Raw genomic sequence first — 19,957 nt, forward strand, 5'->3', positions numbered from 1 at the left:
TCCCTCCTCCCTCCAGGCCTTTGTTTAATGACTGGCTGGATTACTTCAGTGAAATCTCTTCCCCTCGGCCCCTGCAGAAGCTTCTGCTATTGTCCCTCAAGGAGGTGCGGCCTTGGGCAGGCTTAGTCGCCCTGGGCTGATGGTGCTTTTGGCAGGTCTCTCCAGTCCCTTTCCCTGACCACACCCAGCTGTGAAGTTCCAACGACTGCCAGCTGACTGCTCTATCATTTCAGCATGCTCAGGGGGCATAAATTGCTCTATAGCTGAATGTGATCCAATTCAGGATTTATTGAAGAAATAGTTCCCAAAGTCAGTGTTTGAGATTTGTTCTAACCCCAGGAGGGCTCTTCCTACCGGTCTCTTTCCCTGGTTCTCCTGCAAACTACTTGGCCTACAAGTTAGCTTGTATCTTCATTGAATCGATGAACTTCCTCCCAATTGCCTTTCACCACACTTGTACTGCTTTTGAGAGTGTCCTTATGATTGAACTTCTCCACGCTCTGGTGCAAATGAAGTCAGTTCCTTTAGGAAGAGATGGGGAGATACCTGTTTTATAGCTTGCTTCTCCCCCAAGGCAAAATCTCCAAGCCAGGGTTCTGGGCCTGGGAGTGAGAACAATGGCGCACGTCTTTCTGAGTGACACCGCTGCTTTAGGAGCTAAGCACTCAGTGGAGTTGGGGGCAGTAGCCTAAGGTCCTCCCAGCTTGCCTCTCCAGGTATGGAACCACCATCTTAAGAGCTGGGAAGGGCACCCAGGGCCCTGTACACTCAGAGGCACTTTACCCAAGGTAGAGGCTCCATTCCATGAGCAGAGGCTGGATGGAAGAAGAGATCTCTCATCTCTCACTTGCACTCACCCAGAACTTAGCTGCATCAACAGGTAACTGGGGGCAGGAGCCTGTGTTCTTGGCTGTACCTGTTTGGAGTGGAATTTCTGCTTGGCTCAGCTGGGAGGTGGGAGGGGAGGAGCAGTCTTGGTTCAAATAACAGACTCTTGCTTTTATTAATGAACTTTCATGTATAGACATTTCTTCATTTGTTGTATACACTTAGGACCATTTCCAAAGGCTTAAAAGTTTAAAAAAAAATAATTTTCACCCATTTTGCTGGCAAGCATGTCTATGGAGCTTCTCAGGCCATCATGCCAGACGCTGACCTTCTTTCTTTATCTTCTCATGTAAAGTATATGCTAAGCATTGCTTGTCTTTGAACTTGTGCTCCACCCCATCAGAGCACAACAGCCTCCAGACAGCCTCCATCCTGCTGCTTCCACCTGGAGCCCTGCAGCACCTGGGTGCACATACCTGCAAATCCAGCTCGCTGCTGCAGGGGGTGGTGACAGGTGACAATACCTCTGTGCCCCCTTTTCCCCTCAAAGCTTCATCTGGCCCCTTTTGGCCCTTCTTCAACTTTGGGCTTGTGGCATCTGTAATGAACATTCATGATATCTGGCCTTTTCAGTCCATTTCAGAGCCTGGGGAGTAAGGTGCACCATACTCAGTTGGCACTTAAAATTAAGAATAACATCTCAATTTCTCACTTCGCACTGCCCCTGGCAAATTTTACTTCCAAACCATCTCACGGCCTCATGTAAAAAGGTTCCCCCATTGAACCCCGAAAGGCAGACCAGGGGGAGGATCAGAGTGAGGAAGGGAGTGAGCTTACCTGGGGTGAGGCTTCAGGCTCTCAGACCACCCACAGCAGGGGGGGTGACCCAGCCGCCTGCATGGACAATTTAAAGACTATTCCTCTTGAGCACAAGAAGTTTTGAAATTTTGCATGTAGTGACCTATTAAAAGAATTCTTCAGGACTTCCCTGGCTGTCCAGTGGTTAAGACTCTGTGCTTCCAATGCAGGGGGTGTTCGATCCCTGGCTGGGGAACTAAGATCCCATATGCCATGGTGCAGCCAAAAAACCAGAATAAAACAAAAAAAAAACAAAAAAGAATTCTTCATTACTGAAACTGAGTATCATACAACACTAAATGCACCAACATTCGAATTACAGGGGTCCCAAAAGAAGAAGAGAAAAAGAAATGGTCTGAGAAAATATCTGAAGAGATTATAGTCGAAAACTTCCCCAACATGGGAAAGGAAATAGTCACCAAAATCCAGGAAGCACAGAGAGTCCCATACAGGATAAACCCTAGGAAAAACACACCAGGACACATATTAATCAAACTAACAAAAATTAAATTCAAAGAAAAAATATTAAAAGCAGCAAGGGAAAAACAAAAAATAACATACAAAGGAATCCCCATAAGGTTATCAGCTGATTTTTCAGTGGAAACTCTGCAGGCCAGAAGGGAGTGGCAGGATATGCCTAAAGTGATGAAAGAGAAAAACCTACAACCAACATTACTCTACCCAGCAAGGATCTCATTCAGATTCGATGGAGACGTCAAAAGCTTTTCAGGCAAGCAAAAGCTAAGAGAATTCGGCAACACCAAACCAGCTTTACAACAAATGCTAAAGAAACTTCCCTAAGCGGGAAACGCAAGAGAAGAAAAAGACCCACAAAAACAAACACGAAACAATTAAGAAAATGGTAATAGGAACACACATATTGATAATAACCCTGAATGTATAAATGGATTAAATGGCCCAACCAAAAGACACAGACCAGCTGAATGAATACAAAAACAAGACCCATATATATGCTGTCTACAAGAGACCCACTTCAGACCTAGGGACACATACAGACTGAAAGTGAAGGGATGGAAAAAGATATTCCATGCAAATGGAAATCAAAAGAAAGTTGGAGTAGCAATACTCGTATCAGATAAAATAGACTTTAAAATAAAGAATGTTACAAGAGATAAGGGACACTACATAATGATCAAAGGATCAATCCAAGAAGAAGATATAACAATTACAAATGTTTATGCACCAAACATAGGAGTACCTCAATACATAAGGCAAATGCTAACAACCATGGAAGGAGAAATTGACAGTAAAACAATAATAGTAGAGGACTTTAACACCCCACTTACACCCATGGACAGATCATCCAAACAGAAAATAAATAAAGAAACACAAGCTTTAAATGACATAATAAACCAGATAGATCTAATGGATATTTATAGAACATTCCATCCAAAAATGGCAGAATACACTTTCTTCTCAAGTGCACACAGAACATTCTCCAGGATAGGTCACATCTTGGTTCACAAATCAAGCCTTGGCAAATTTAAGAAAATTGAAACCGTATCAAGCACCTTTTCTGACCACAATGCTATGAGATTGGAAATCAATTGCAGGGAAAAAAATGAAAAAAACACAAATACATGGAGGCTAAACAGTGCGCTACTAAATAACCAAGAGATCACTGAAGAAATCAAAGAAGAAATTAAAAAATACATACAAACAAACGACAACGAAAACATGATGACCCAAACCTATGGGACACAGCAAAAGCAGTTCTAAGAGGGAAGCTTACAGCAATTCAATCTCACTTCAAGAAACAAGAAAAATCTTAAATAAACAATCTAACCATATACTTAAAACAACTAGAGAAAGAAGAACAAAGAACCAAAGTCAGCAGAAGGAAAGAAATCATAAAGATCAGAGCAGAAATAAATGAAATAGAAATGAAGAAAACAATAGCAAAGATCAATAAAACTCAAAGCTGGTTCTTTGAGAAGATAAACAAAATTGATAAACCCTTAGCCAAACTCATCAGGAAAAAAAGGGAGAGGATGCAAATCAATAAAGTTAGAAATGAAAAAGGAGAAATCACAACTGACACTGCAGAAATACAAAGGATTATAAGAGACTACTACAAACAACTATATGCCAATAAGATGGACAACCACAAGGAAATGGACAAATTCTTGGAAAGGTACAATTTTCCAAGACTGAAACAGGAAGAATTAGAAAATATAAACAGACCTATCACAAGTAATAAAATTGAAACCACAATTAAAAATTTTCCAACAAACAGAAGTCCAGGACCAGATGGCTTCACAGGCGAATGCTATCAAACACTTAGAGAAGAGCGAACACCGATCCTTCTCAAACTCTTCCAAAAAATTGCAGAGGGAGGAATACTCCCAAATTCATTCTACGAAGCCACCATCACCCTGATATCAAAACCGGAAAAAGATATCACAAAAAAAGAAAATTATAGACCAATATCCCTGATGAACATAGATGCAAAAATCTTGAACAAAATACTAGCAAACAGAATCCAAGAGCACATTAGGAGGATCATACACCATGATCAAGTGGGATTTATCCCAGGGATGCAAGGATTCTTCGATATACTCAAATCAATCAATGTGATACAGCATATTAACAAATTAAGGAATAAAAACCACATGATCATCTCAATAAATGCAGAAAAAGCTTTTGACAAAATTCAACACCCATTTATGATTAAAAAAACTCTCCAGAAAAAGGGCATAGAGGGAACCCACCTCAACATAATAAAGGCCATATATGACAAACCCACAGCAAGCATCATACTCAATGGTGAAAAACTGAAAGCATTTCCTCTGAGATCAGGAACAAGACAAGGATGTCCACTCTCACCACTCTTATTCAACATAGTTTTGGAAGTCCTAGCCACGGCAATCAGAAAAGAAAAAGAAATAAAAGGAATACAAATTGGACAAAGAAGAAGGAAAACTGTCAACGTTTGCCGATGACATACTATACACAGATAATCCTAAAGATGTCACCAGAAAACTACTACAACTAATCAATGAATTTGGTAAGGTTGCAGGATACAAAATTAATGCACAGAAATCTCTAGCATTCCTATACACCAACAACGAAAAATCAGAAAAAGAAATTAAGGAAACACTCCCATTTACCGTTGCAACAAAAATAAAATACCTAGGAATAAACCTGCCTAAGGAGGCAAAAGACTTGTACTCGGAAAACTATAAAACACTGATGAAAGAAATCAAAGATGACATAAACAGATAGAGAAATATACCATGTTCTTGGATTGGAAAAATCAATATTTTGAAAATGACTATAATGACTATATAAAGCAATCTATAGATTCAATGCAATCCCTATCAAACTACCAATGGCATTCTTCACAGAATTAGAACAAAAATTTTTACAATTCTTATGGAAATACAAAAGACCCCAAATAGCCAAAGCAATCTTGAGAAAGAAAAACGGAGTTGGAGGAATCAGGCTCCCTGACTTCAAACCATACCACAAAGCAAGAGTGATCAAGACAGTATGGTACTAGCACAAAAACAGAAATATAGATAAATGGTACAGGATAGAATGCCCAGAGATAAACCCACGCACATATGGGCACCTAATTTACGACGAAGGAGGCAAGAATGTACAATGGAGAAAAGACAGCCTCTTCAATAAGTGGTGCTGGGAAAACTGGACAGCTACATGTAAAAGAATGAAATTAGAACACTCCCCAACACCACACACAAAAATAAACTCAAAACGTAAGACTAAATGTAAGACCAGACACTATAAAACTCTTAGAGGAAAACATATGAAAAACACTCTTTGACATAAACAGCAAGACCTTTTTTGACCCACCTCCTAGAGTAACAGAAATAAAAACAAAAATAAGCAAACGGGACTTAATTAGACATAAAAGCTTTTGCGCAGCAAAGGAAACCATAAACAGGACAAAAATACAACCCTCAGAAAGGGAGAAAATATTTGCAAATAAAACAACAGACAAAGGATTAATCTCCAAATTACATAAACAGCTCATGGAGCTCGATATCAAAAAAACAAACAATCCAGTTAAAAAATGGGCGGAAGACCTAAATATACATTTCACCAAGGAAGACGTACAGATGGCCAAGAGGCACATGAAAAGATGCTCAACATCACTAATTATTAGAGAAACGCAAATTAAAACTACAATGAGGTATCACCTCACACCGGTCAGAATGGCCGTTATCAAAGAATCTAGAAACAATAAATGCGGGAAAGGGTGTGGTGAAAAGGGAACCTTCCTGCACTGTTGGTGGGATTGTAAATTGATACAACCACTATGGAGAACAGTATGGAGGTTCTTTAAGAAATTAAAAATAGAACTACCATACGACCCAGCAATCCCACTACTAGGCATATACCCTGAGAAAACCATAATTCAGAAAGAGACATGTACTACAATGCTCATTGCAGCACTATTTACAATAGCCAGGACATGGAAGCAACCTAAGTGCCCATCATCGGATGAATGGATAAAGAAGATGTGGCACATATATACAATGGAATATTACTCAGCCATAAAATGGGACGAAATTGAGATATTTGTAGTGAGGTGGATGGACCTAGAGTCTGTCATACAGAGTGAAGTAAGTCAGAAAGAGAAAAGCAAATATCGTATGCTAACACATATATGTGCAATCTAAGAAAAAAAAAAGGTCATGAAGAATCTAGGGGTAAGACGGGAATAAAGACGCAGACCTACGAGAGAGTGGACTTGGAGGATATGGGAAGGGGGAAGGGTAAGCTGTGACAAAGTGAGAGAGTGGCATGGACATATATGAACTACCAAACGTAAAATAGCTAGCTAGTGGGAAGCAGCCGCTTAGCACAGGGAGATCAGCTCGGTGGTTTGTGACCACCTAGAGGGGTGGGATAGGGAGGGTGGGAGGGAGGGAGACGCAATAGGGAAGAGATATGGGAACATATGTATATGTATAACTGATTCACTTTGTTATAAAGAAGAAACTAACACACCATGGTAAAGCAATTATACTCCAATAAAGATGTTAAAAAAATAAAAATAAAATAGAGCTGGAGCAGCCATTCCAGACCGGGGGGGGGGGGGGCGGGAAAAAAGATGTGGCACATATATACAATGGAATATTACTCAGCCATAAAAAGAAACGAAACTGAGTTATTTGTAGTAAGGTGGACGGACCTAGAGTCTGTCATACAGAGTGAAGTAAGTCAGAAAAACAAATACTGTATGCTAATGCGTATATATGGAATAAAAAAAAAATGGTACTGATGAACCTAGTTGCACGGCAGGAATAAAGAGGCAGACGTAGAGAATGGACTTGAGGACGTGGGGTGGGAGGGCGAAGCTGGGGCGAAGTGAGAGCAGCATTGATATATACACACTACCGAATGTAAACAGTTGGCTGGTGCGAAGCAGCAGCACAGCACAGGGAGATCGGCTCGGTGCCTTGCGATGACCTATCGGGTGGGATAGGGAGGATGGGAGGGAGACTCAAGAGGGAGGGGATATGGGGACACGTGTATGCATATGGCTGATTCGCTTCGTTGTGCAACAGAAACTAACACGATATTGTGAAGCAATTATACTCCAATAAAGATTTTAAAAAAACCCTTGAGGGACTTCCCTTTTGGTCCGGTGGTTAAGAATCCGCCTTCCAATGCAGGGGACGCAGGTTCGATACCTGGTCGGGGAACTAAGATCCCACATGCCGCGGAGCAATTAAGCCTGCACACCGCAACTACTGAGCACGCGTGCTCTGGAGCCTGTGTGCCACAACTAGAGAGAAGCCCGCGTGCCACAACTAAGACCCAACGCAGCCAAATAAATAAATTTTAAAAAAGAATTAAAAAAAACCCCCTGCCAAATAGAACGCATCAAACGAGAAATTAAAATGACCACAAACACGTGAAAACATACTCAGCATCACTAGACATGATACTTATTTGACTATCAAATTGACAAGGACTTATTTATTTATTGCCGGTGCTCTCAGGCTGCCAGGAAAATGCTTCTCCCACGCTGCCTTGTGTGCTTCCGAGGGCAGGGGCGCCCAAAGCTTCACACCTGGCACGAACTCTACCTGTAGGAACTGAGCCCAAGGCAGGTCTTGCGTCTGAACACACACCCGCGAGGAGGTTCACGGCAGCACGGCTGAAACGATGCTGACACCAAGCGAGTGAATACAAGCTGCATGCAGTCAAGCCCCCCTCCCATATGACACAGTCATTAAAACATTTAGAAGAATATATGTAACAGATTAAAAGTCTAATTTATTAACTACAAAAGCTGATTATAAAATTATAATAATCGATCCTAATTTTGTAAAGGTGTTTTAAAGGAAAAAATAAATCCTTGAAAGGATTTACATCAAGTACTAATGCTGTCATCACCGAGAGGTAGGATTATGGGAGATTTAAATTTTCTTCTTTATACTTTAATGTGCTTTGTAGATTTTATGCTGTAGCATAAATGCTTTTATATCCAGGAAAGAAGAATGCATAATAAAATACATCGTATTTGGGGTAATTTTAAAAACCTTTTCACACATTTCAAAATGCAGAATTACAAACAGTCAAAAACTTTATTAACATAATGATATAAAAATTTTAGTGTGATATACAGAATTCCCAGAGAGTAATTTTAAAACATTTTAATGCTTCTTAAAATCTTAATTTACAAGACACCTTGTCTTACTGCCACCGACCTTTCAATACAAAAATTTTATAATATTTGTTTGTTATAAAACTGCAACATACAAGGCTGGGTAGTTCTTCCCCTGCTGGCCATTCTGTTATAAGGAATGCCCATTAGTCAACACCTAGGACCTCTGTATGTCAAACAATAAATTACACAGATTATGTACACAATTACAAGAGGACTATGCAAACTCCAGTATGTTGTTACCCACCACACTGCGGGCCAACGCCGCAGGCCGACAGCTACCGGGCGCAAGCCACCTGGAGCCGAATACGAGCCACACGTGAGAGCTGGCCCAGCGAGCCGGGCCTTTTTGGTGGAGAACGTAAAGTGGTAGAGAATTAGTAACAACTTTGTTAGGCACTGATCCAGGCGAATTCCAGAAAAGCCTGGTTGTTCTAGGAAGCATGCATGATTCATAAACTTTCCCACCCTCAGTCCCCGACAACTGGTAACATACTCTTCATTAGTGATACAAAAATACTCTGTCTTAGATTTGAGCTTCACTTCCAATTCTTAGAAGTAACTAAAGGATATCACGTTTTCTTCTTTGATTTAGACTTACTATAGTATTATACCACTCAGTCTGGTCAAGTTAGAATAAAATAACTGAACATGATTTGGCCAGATCTTACAGGCACACAACTCAAAACGCAACAGCAAGGGGCAAGGCTCTCCTGGGCTGGGCCCCTCGGCTGCACTGCCGGTGCTCAGCAGACATCACCGAGGACGGAAACCTCACCCCACCGGGGCTTCCACATCTGTTGACGTGGAATAAAAATAATAATTCAGTACACTTCCGTGCAGTGAGAAGACCTTCTACTGTGGTTATGAAAACAAGCACTTCAGTTGAAGAGCAAGAAATCAGAAACTTAGAAAGTGGTTTAAAACTCAATGCTGGTTTATCTTTCCGAAACAGAGCACCTCACCTGACGGCCCCAGATGGCCCCTGTCGAGTGTTAGTGACCACACAGGCAGACAGCCGTGCACACCTGTTTCAAGAGAGGAAGCATGTGCGTCCAATGCCTGGTCTGGGGCCCAAAGGTGGGCAGGGCGGCCAGGCCAGGCTCACTCCTGTCCACCAGCCTTTCTGGGCTCCACGCTTTCCTGTGAATCAGAATCGAAACAGCTGTACTTGGGCCTCAAATTCCTCCTAGCATAAATTCTATATATGAACTCGTCATTTGAAGTGGGAAAAAACATTTGAATTTTTAAAATTGAGAACTGTATTTTCAGCCTAAAAAAGTGCAGACTCACACCTGCAGCTCCTGCAGTGCCCACACCAGGCCTCTTTCCCAGTCACCCCATCTGTTAAAATACTGACATTCATGCTTCTGTAAATGTCCTTGATAATAAAAAGATTTCTTTGAATAACTCAGGAAGTGGTTTTTAAAATGAGATGGACCTGTAAGAGCGTAGAAGGCAGGGCACCGTGCTCCCAGGGCCTGGGGTCCGCTCCCTGGGGGCTGCAGATGCTGCCGTGTTTTCACACATCCTAGCACCTCCGACACGCCCCGAGGCCCCTCTCAGGGCTGGGGTGTGAGCTGTGCTCACATGTTGTAGGCGACGTAGATAGGATCCAGCTGGTCGGCCAGGAAGCCGTCACGCAGGTGCATGCGCTGCTTCTCCCCGCGGGAGTTGATGGGGATGACACCTGGGTCCACGATGACCACCACGCCCACCACCAGGTGATGCTCCTCCAGCACCACATTCGTCACCAGGGCCACCAGGTCCAGTGCATCCTGTTCCAGTCCATCCAGCTCCACCACCACCACCAGCAGGTTGGTCCAGGTGAACACGGCACTGCAGGAAGAAGGCGGACCGTGTCACACGGGGTCGGGCACAGGCTCTGGGGGCTGGGAAAGGGCATCAGAAAGAGACCAGTGGAAAAAACCAAAGTAGGTTCACTGACGTCACCCTCCTGCTCAAGGTCAGTTACAACTCAAAGGCCAAGTTAAGTGTGTTTTACAGGAATATCTATTCTAATTAAAGTTCTCGCTAAGAATCAAGAATATGTGATGTCGAAAGCTGTACCTTTCCCAAGGCAAGCTCCCTAGAAAGTGAAGAAATCCTGAGTCTTAACCATTTAAATTAGGAAATTCATGTTAAAAGCAGAAGCATTTCAGGATAACCATGGAGCTCTCACGTTTTGCCTGTGCATTTGCGGACAGACTCTTAGCTTAAGACTGATTAGGAAGAGGAAAAAACAAGCAAACCCAAACCAGGTGTCTCTGGCCCGTGATCCCAAGAGCGTGTCTGGGGTCTGCTCCTGGAGAGGCAGGTGGCTGCCTCACCCGCATGGCCAAAGTGCCTGCCCTGGCCCCAGAGAGCTGGGCGACAGGCGCCCCAGGCCCTCACCACTCGGCGATGCTCCTGTGCGCCCGGACCACTGACGTCTCGATGTCGACGGGGTGATAGCGCATGCCCCTCAGCTCCAGCGTCTCGTCCAGAGACCCCACCACGTACAGCGCATCGTGTCGCTCTGTGGACAGCACAGTTCGCCCACCTCAGCACGGCACGCGGTGCCGATGGCTGGCGACTCAAACCTTGCCTGACAACAGCCTCCTGCCACACTCGGCCCCCTGAGATTCAGAGAAGTTACGCCCACGTCTGAATATGTATTTAACAAAAACTTTTGCTATCTCTGGAAACGAAGCAGCAGCTACAGGGGCTCCCAAAAGTTCTGATGGCATCTGGCCAGCGTGCTGTGGCCAAGGGACTTTGAAAGCTTGGGGGGCCGTGTGGGAAGGGCCCAACAGATGGCTAGCGAGACGCGCCCACGGCTAAGCCTGGGGGGCCCACAGCCTCTGCCAGCAACCCCACATCCTCCACAGAGGCTGGGGTCCAAGACCAGTGAAGGAAAAAGAGTAATTTTCAGAGAAAACCGTGTCAGGGCACCTAGAGACACGAGCTCCTAGCGAGGGGCGAGGTGAGTCAGCGGGGGCCCCCAAGATGCCACCCGCATAGGGCTCAGGTGCCGGTATGGGGCTGCACAGGGACCCCTCACCTCCACTGGCGTCGGTGAGCTCTGTCCTTCGGAGGAATCCCAGGAAGCCAGTCCTTGCCCAAACGGTCTGGGTGTCTCCGAAACTCAGCCGGGCACTGAAGTGGTCGGCGTGGAGCCCCTCCTCCCCGTAGACCGTGTAGTACCCAGTGGCGTTGTGCGGGCTACTCACCCAGACCTGGGGGCCCAGGGGACGAGGGGGTCAGTCGCCACGGTGCCCGGCACAGTCTGTGCCGATTCACGGCAGCAACGCCACAGCACACGGGGGTGGGGCAGGGGCGGGGACGGGGCACTCGAACTAAGTTACAACAACAGGCATGGAAAGCAAGCGACTGTCCTCCTTCAAACGAACCGTTCCCCTCCTTGGACCCCGGAGAGACGCCTGTGGGACAGCGATGTACCGGGAGCAACCTGCACGTGCACACGCACACAGGGCCAGCGAGAGTCGGGGCGCAGACCCGCCCGCACGTGGGCTAACGGTGCCCAGAGCGTCACGGGCCCCCAGGGCACCCTTCTAAAGCCAGGGCCCTCCAGGACCCACAGGCGGCTCCCGACTGACTACCAGGCTCTAGGTATCCCCCAAAAGCAGGGTCCGAAAGAGGAGACAGCGTGGCCACATGGGTCCCGGCCTGGGGCAGACCTGCCAGGACTGTCTTGGGACCCACTGCTGCCCTAACAGGCCTGGGCCCAGCTGGCCAGGAAGCGGGTAGGGTTGGGGCGAGGCCCCAGGCAGAGCACACCCAGCCCTGGGACTAGGACACCTTTCCTGGCCGATGCGGCATGAGCCCCAGGTCCACCCATACCCTTGTCCCAGCTGGTCAGGGGCCAGGCAGTGTGTGTGGACACCCGTGGGTGCTGCCCTCAGCAGTGTAGGATGCTGGCCCCCAGGCCCGGAACTGGGAGCTGAGACCATTCCCACCGAAACAGACCAGCCTGGGCACCCAGGCTCCACCTGCCGTCCTGGCCACCAGGTACTGGGTCCCACCTGTCCCGTTACTCTAGACCAGGTGCTGTACGCAGGCATAACAAGGACCCCAGCACAGCCTGTGTCCTGGGGCAGTAAGGAACCCCCTGCCCCGTGTCCCCAGGATGGAGAAAACCACCCCTCTTAGCTACAGGGTCTGCCCCGTGCTGTCCCTCACTGGGGGCTGCAGGAACTTCTCTTCAAGGGACAGCTGTTTCCTCCATGGCTGCTGGTTCCTGCGAGGCTCCTTAAGCCACCCAGTGCCTGCAACTCAAGGTTTCCCTCTGCTAGTGGGGTAACAGGGTGGGGGGCTTCATCCCAAGGGCAGGACCCTGAAATCCTACCCAGGGACTGGGTCCAGGAGCACAAGCACCGTGGGGAAGGGTTCCCCAAAGCACGTGCGACCCCAAAGGTTCAGAACTCCCGAATCCGGGGCAGAACGGGGAGGAGGGTGAAGAGCAGGTCCGGGGCGCTGGGGCCCCGCCGCCTCACCTCGCCCAGGTGCGAGTCTCCAAGGGGCCCTCTGGTCTCGCTGTGGGCAATGATGACCTTCACTCCAGGGAGGATCTGCAAGGAGAACCGTGCTCCGGGTCAGAGGCAGCACGGCCCTCCTGACTCAAGTGCATCAAAACAACGTCCTTCGAAGCTGATCCAAAGGATGGGACACGTACACGGGGGTGATCAGGTTCAGAAGCCAACCTAAATCTGACTTTGAATTTTAACAGGAGAGATTTTAATAGAGAAAAATAAATTCTGAATCCTAGCAAAATCATCCAGTTCCTGAGAATGGACCCTATTTTGGACGGCAAGAGGGGTCGAGGGGGTCCTTCCCTGAGGCCCCTTGTGAGAGCTCACGAGTGCCGGGGGTCCACATGCCTTGGCTGCGTCCCCCCCTCACCCCGGCCCCCCTGAGCCTTTGGCTCTGGATGGAAACCTGGCCCCCAAGAGGCCTTCCTACCCCCAGACTCAGAGTGGAGCAGCTGCTGAGCACGGGCTCCGGGCCCACCAGGGGCCGTGGAGAAGACTCCAGGGGAGTGTGCCCCGGGTCCAGGACCCCCGCCGGGACTGTGGGGCCTCACTGGGCTCAAGTCAGACCACCTGGCTGCTCCTGGACACCTGTTCTGTGTCCTCAGTTCCCCAGGTATAAAACGGGAGATGACAGTGGAGACCTGCAGGCAGTGGAGGAAGGGACGAGTGGTCACAGGAGGTCGCCGTGGCCGGCGCCAGACCCTCCTCTCCTCGTGCTGCCTCTACAGCCCTGGTGGGGCCGTTCTGTTTCCCCAGATGCTGCTGACCCTCCGACCCCTCCCCGTGTGGCCCACCCACCCACCCAAACCCTGAAGCCAGAGGTCTTTCCAGGACCCAGGTCTGTCAGCGCCAATTTATCGTAACAGAGAAATACGGGGGGAAAGTCCATCAAAAACGGATGCAGAGCCATGTGTGATAGGAAACAAAAAGGCACCAGAAAGAATTAAGAATTGCGTTTGCAGAAAGGACAACGCGGACTGCACACAGGGCGTTTCTGTGTGCGTGGGAAGGACAGGAAGGGAGCCCTGGCCTGTGTCCACACTCCCCTCCTCCAGGGTCTGTGCCTTCCTTCCCAGGCCCCACGCCTACCTGCCCACGAGAGCGCCCTTCTCTCCTCCTCCCCTCCCCACAGTGCAGTTCCCGCACGCAGGCCTCCCCGTGGCCCCAGGACCTTTACGCCAGCTGAGCCTTCTCCCCAGGTCTCTGCTCCTCCTCTGGGACGGCCCCTGCTGGTGCACAGCCCCTGCCTGCTCCTCCCTCACATTCACCGCGGGCTCGTCCTGCGCTGCTGCCCGCGGGCACCTCCCCGTCTCCCTGGGGACAGCTGTGGCGTGAGCTCGGGCAAGTGCGAGCAGAGCAGGGGCTGTGCCGAGCCCTCCTCTGGTTGTGCAGCTGCAGAGGGAGGCCCAAGGCCGGGGCCAGGGCGCAGGCCTTCCCCCCACCATCACATTGTCTGACGGTTCCTGGGGGCCTTCTTCCTTCCTCTGAACCTCTCCTGCTTCTGAGAACTCCTGTTCTCCTGGCTCTATGTCTGCCGGCCCCTCACGGTGGCTCAAAGTTTTTCCCTGGGTGCCCTCAGGTGGTCTCACAGCCCCACCACCTGAGCCCACCCTGGGCCCCTGAGATTGCACCAGGCCTGGACTGGTTTCATGGTAAACTGCCACTGTGGTGGGGACCACTTCCTGGCTGTCACCTGGGCCACGGGCTGAGTTCTTCCAGGCCCCAGTGTGCTGCTCCAGGGCCGCCATGAAGGCAACAGGCGCCCCGTGGCCTCAAGACCCAGCAGTGTAGTTCCTTCTAGATCTCTGCACCTGAGGTCCTCCCTTTTGGGAACTGGAGCTCAGATGTAGACATAAAGACTTATCAAGTGTGTGTGTGTGTGTGTGTGTGTGTGTGTGTATGTGTGTGTGGTGTGTGTGTGTGTGGTGTGTGGTGTGTGTGTGTGTGGTGTGTGGTGTGTGTGTGTGTGGTATGTGTGTGTGTGTGTGGTGTGTGTGGTGTGTGTGTGTGGTGTGTGTGTGTGTGGTGTGTGTGTGTGGTGTATGGTGTGTATGTGTGGTGTGTGTGTGGTGTGTGGTGTGTGTGTGTGGTGTGTGGTGTGTGTGTGGTGTGTGTGTGTGGTGTGTGTGTGTGGTGTGTGGTGTGTGTGTGTGTGTGGTGTGTGTGTGGTGTGTGTGTGTGTGGTGTGTGTGTGTGGTGTATGGTGTGTGTGTGTGGTGTGTATGTGGTATGTGTGGTGTGTGTGTGTGGTGTGTGGTGTGTGTGTGTGGTGTGTGTGTGGTGTGTGGGGTGTGTGTGTGTGTGTGGTGTGTGTGTGGTGTGTGGTGTGTGTGTGGTGTGTGGTGTGTGTGTGTGTGGTGTGTGTGTGGTGTGTGGGGTGTGTGTGTGTGGTGTGTGTGTGGTGTGTGTGTGTGTGTGGTGTGTGGGGTGTGTGTGTGGTGTGTGTGTGGTGTGTGTGTGGTGTGTGGTGTGTGTGTGGTGTGTGTGTGTGGTGTGTGTGTGTGGTGTGTGTGGTGTGTGGTGTGTGTGTGTGTGGTGTGTGTGTGTGGTGTGTGTGTGTGTGGTGTGTGTGTGTGGTGTATGGTGTGTGTGTGTGGTGTGTGTGTGTGGTGTGTATGTGGTATGTGTGGTGTGTGTGTGGTGTGTATGTGGTGTGTGTGGTGTGTGTGTGTGTGTGGTGTGTGGTGTGTGTGGTGTGTGTGTGGTGTGTGTGTGTGGTGTGTATGTGGTGTGTGTGTGGTGTGTGTGTGGTGTGTGTGTGTGTGGTATGTGTGGTGTGTGTGGTGTGTGTGTGGTGTGTGTGTGGTGTGTGGTGTGTGTGTGGTGTGTGTGTGGTGTGTGTGTGTGGTGTGTGTGTGTGGTGTGTGTGGTGTGTGTGTGTGTGGGGTGTGTGGGGTGTGTGGGGGGTGTGTGTGTGTGGTGTGTGTGTGGTGTGTGGGGTGTGTGTGGTGTGTGTGTGTGTGTGGGTGGTGTGTGGTGTGTGTGTGGTGTGTGTGTGGTGTGTGTGTGGTGTGTGGTGTGTGTGTGGTGTATGGTGTGTGTGTGTGGTGTGTGTGTGGTGTGTGTGGTGTGTGTATGTGTGGTGTGTGTGGTGTGTGTGGTGGGTGTGTGTGTGTGGTGTCTGTGGTGTGTGTGGTGTGTGTGTGTGTGTGTGTGTGGTGTGTGTGTGGTGTGTGTGTGTGGTGTGTGTGTGTGTGGTGTGTGTGGTGTGTGTATGTGTGGTGTGTGTGGTGGGTGTGTGTGTGGTGTGTGTGGTGTGTGTGTGTGTGTGTGGTGTGTGTGGTGTGTGTGTGTGTGTGTGTGGTGTGTGTGGTGTGTGTGTGGTGTGTGTGTGTGGTGTGTGTGTGTGGTGTGTGGTGTGTGTGTGGTGTGTGTGGTGTGTGTGTGTGTGGTGTGTGGTGTGTGTGTGTGGTGTGTGTGTGTGGTGTGTGTGGTGTGTGTGGTGTGTGTATGTGTGGTGTGTGTGGTGTGTGTGTGTGTGTGTGTGGTGTGTGTGGTGTGTGTGTGGTGTGTGTGGTGTGTGTGTGTGTGGTGTGTGTGTGTGTGGGGTGTGTGTGTGGTGTGTGTGTGTGGTGTGTGGTGTGTGTGTGTGTGGTGTGTGTGTGTGTGGTGTGTGTGGTGTGTGTGTGTGTGTGGTGTGTGTGGTGTGTGTGTGGTGTGTGTGGTGTATGTGTGGTGTGTGTGTGTGGTGTGTGTGTGGTGTGTGTGTGTGGTATGTGTGTGTGGTGTATGTGTGTGGTGTGTGTGTGGTGTGTGTGTGTGGTGTGTGTGTATGGTGTGTGTGGTGTGTGTATGTGTGGTGTGTGGTGTGTGGTGTGTGTGGTGTGTGTGTGTGTGTGTGTGGTGTGTGTGGTGTGTGTGTGTGTGGTGTATGTGGTGTGTGTGTGGTGTGTGTGGTGTGTGTGGTGTGTGTGTGTGGTGTGTGTGTGTGTGGTATGTGTGTGTGGTGTATGTGTGTGGTGTGTGTGTGGTGTGTGTGTGTGGTGTGTGTGTGGTGTGTGTGGTGTGTGTGTGTGTGTGTGTGTGGTGGGTGTGGTGGGTGTGTGTGTGTGGTGTATGTGGTGTGTGTGTGTGTGGTGTATGTGGTGTGTGTGTGTGTGTGTGTGTGGTGTGTGTGGTGTGTGTGTGTGTGTGTGGTGTGTGGTGTGTGTGTGTGTGGTGTGTGGTGTGTGTGTGTGGTATGTGTGGTGTGTGTGTGTGTGTGTGTGGTGTGTGTGGTGTGTGTGTGTGTGGTGTGTGTGGTGTGTGTGTGTGTGGTGTGTGTGGTGTGTGTGGTGTGTGGTGTGTGTGTGTGTGGTGTGTGTGGTGTGTGTATGTGTGGTGTGTGTGGTGTGTGTGGTGTGTGTGTGTGTGGTGTGTGTGGTGTGTGTGTGTGTGTGGTGTGTGTGGTGTGTGTATGTGTGGTGTGTGTGGTGTGTGTGTTGTGTGTGGTGTGTGGTGTGTGTGGTGTGTGTGGTGTGTGGTGTGTGTGGTGTGTGTGTGTGGTGTGTGTGGTGTGTGTGTGTGTGGTGTGTGTGTGTGTGGTGTGTGTGGTGTGTGTGTGTGTGGTGTGTGTGGGGTGTGTGGTGTGTGGTGTGTGTATGTGTGGTGTGTGTGTGTGGTGTGTGTGGTGGGTGTGTATGTGTGGTGTGTGTGTGTGTGGTGTGTGTGGTGGGTGTGTATGTGTGGTGTGTGTGTGTGTGGTGTGTGTGTGGTGTGTGTGGTGTGTGGTGTGTGTGTGTGTGGTGTGTGTGTGTGTGCAGCGAGGAGAGGCCTCTACGTCAGCCCAGCCCAGCCCGACCACAGGGGTCTGTGCTCATGGCGAGCACCTCCCAGGGACGATGCAAGTGTGGAGGCCCAGTCCCCTGCACTACCTTTCCAGACTCTGTCAATGGCAGACTGTGCGGAGAACCCCGTTCCACCAAACGTACCCTAAAAATTAACAAGGGAAAAATTTCAGAATAAAATTTACTACACAGACAAGAATCTCTAAAAAGGCAACTCACAAGGTAGTCAGAAATTGATTATCACTGCGACAGCCAGTCCGTTGACAACAGCCAAGCCTTTAGCCTTTTGATCAGCACCTTGCTGTGACCTTGGAGCAGTGACTTCGGGTGCGTGGCGCACCAAGCACTGCTCAGGGCAGGAGCTGGCTCTATGTCCTCGGGGGGCCCCTGGCCAGCTGGCCTCGCCCCCTGGGAAGCTCCACCATGGTTTACCTCAAGCTGCATTTGAGGATCCAGAACTGGGATCCGGCTCCAAAGATGGGAGGGACCCCGACCCGCAGGTACACACCGTGGCCCCCGGGACATGTCTGCTGACATGATGCCTCTGTCCTGCCCAACGATGGGCTTACTTGTTTTCTACCCCATAAAAAGCCACGTGTCAAATGCTCGGTCACTCTTGGAAGGTCATTCCCTTCCTGGTCGTGGGAATGACTGATCAAGGGAGGACAGGGATGCAGGGGAGGCCCAGGCTGCCCGGGGGCCTGGGTGCTGTTACCTGTCATGGCGCAGTGCCCTCATGTCCACATAGACGGTCGTGGGGTCCGGGCCGGCCATGCCCTGCAAGGGGAGCAGCAGAGGTATGTCCACTCGGGCCTCACACCGTGGTTTCCAGGGGCATCGCCTCCACACGGGTGCAGCTGGGGGACAGCTCCTCCAGCCCTGGGGGTGGGGTGGGGCTGGGAGGGCAGCTGCTCTGCTCCCAGCAAGAGTCTGCCTTCCTGCAAACATCTACAAGGCTTGGTACCATCGAGGGAAACCTCCAGTAACACTGAAGGAAGATGTCAAGTCAAACAGTTTCACATTTCAGTCCTGATAGCTCTATTCCCGCTGGTCTCTAAGAAAACACTGCTGTGGGTTTTGAGGCATTTCCACTGAGCCATGCTCGCTCCGACCTAATTCTCCTGAGGACTGAGCACAGCGAAGCCCCACCAGGGATTTGCCAGAATGACGTCCTCACTCTCTCTCCTCTCATCCGACAGCTGACGTTGGCCCTGATTACAGGACAGCACGTTCCTTTTCATTAGATAAGGAACATCAAGTTACACGGACACTCTGCCCCAGCATCATTCTCTGAAGATCCCAAAGCGACCTATGTCTGCCCTGGAATGAAAATGGAAATTTTTTCATTGAGACTAAACACAGCCCTTCCTCCAGAGGCAATTGATTAAAATGAAGGTTAAATGCTTCTGAAAATACTTTCTGTCTTAAATTCAGTTACAAAGGAGCTTTTGTAATACGTCAAATAACGTCCACTGTGAGCAGAAGAAACGTATTTGTCTGGAGTTCATGAGAGGCCACGTGAACTCATGGGAAGCACAGAGGCACCTCGAGGGCGAGGTCAAGGTCGTACCTGCTCAGCCAGCTTTCCCAGCCAGTTGGGTGGACAAAGGAGGCCAGCAGAGGGAGACAGGGAGGAGAAGCCACAGGAAACACAGAGAGCACAGGCACGTGAGAAACACAGCTGAGAGAGAGCAAAGTGCGTCACTGCATCTCAAAGTGCAAACCAAGAACGTCCCAGCAAGACTTCTGCTGCCCACGTGCTGATAAGCAACACAGATGCCATCGCGTTTCCAGGAAGGAGGGGCCGGGCTGCCAGACGTTGAGCAGACAGAAGGGCTGCGCTGACAGCCACCGACCCTGCGCCAGCAGCCAAGGTGCAGTCGCACTGTCTACAATGGGAGGACCTCACGAGGGACCACCCCACTCCCCCTGCCACTCAGCAAGGGTCCAAGCGAGATGGTCAGCCGTCTCCATTGTGGAGAGGCTGTCGCAGGAACACCAGAACAACAGGATGCCCGCCTCTGCAGTCGAGACCCTCCCTGTGTCCGGCAGGCACCGGCCAGTACGGGCTTGGGGATGAGGAACTGTGGTTCCCCTGAGGCCTTTCCTCCCAACAACTCCTGAACGTGGGTGCGTGAGGCATGCAACGTGGTTTAGAAAGAAGTGGGACTGAGGTACTAGTAGGAATCTGGAGAACAGGCAGAGTCCCCTGCATTCAGCAGCAGTAAACAGCGCTGCACTGGAGTGAGCTGTTCTGAAACTTCGTTTCCTTTTAATAAGTAAAATATCTTAATGTACCAAAAAGGAAT

The 19,957-nt window shown here is 49.5% G+C and overlaps 1 protein-coding gene across 1 annotated transcript in view; it reads right to left on the reverse strand.

The window, feature by feature from the left end:
- Positions 1-8,008: 8,008 nt before the first annotated feature.
- DIP2A (disco interacting protein 2 homolog A) overlaps positions 8,009-19,957 on the reverse strand; it is a 94,443-nt gene continuing 82,494 nt past the window's right edge. The window contains exons 33-38 of the mRNA XM_082840101.1: positions 18,364-18,425; positions 17,736-17,793; positions 12,847-12,921; positions 11,394-11,568; positions 10,745-10,868; positions 8,009-10,189 (exon numbers count right to left, since the gene is read on the reverse strand). Coding sequence (XP_082696227.1) covers positions 9,937-10,189; positions 10,745-10,868; positions 11,394-11,568; positions 12,847-12,921; positions 17,736-17,793; positions 18,364-18,425 — 747 coding nt within the window. The 3' untranslated portion in view covers positions 8,009-9,936. The remainder of the gene's footprint in view (positions 10,190-10,744; positions 10,869-11,393; positions 11,569-12,846; positions 12,922-17,735; positions 17,794-18,363; positions 18,426-19,957) is intronic.

Source organism: Leucopleurus acutus (genome assembly GCF_964270905.1).
Source record: "Leucopleurus acutus genome assembly, chromosome: 5".
NCBI lineage: Eukaryota > Metazoa > Chordata > Mammalia > Artiodactyla > Delphinidae > Leucopleurus > Leucopleurus acutus.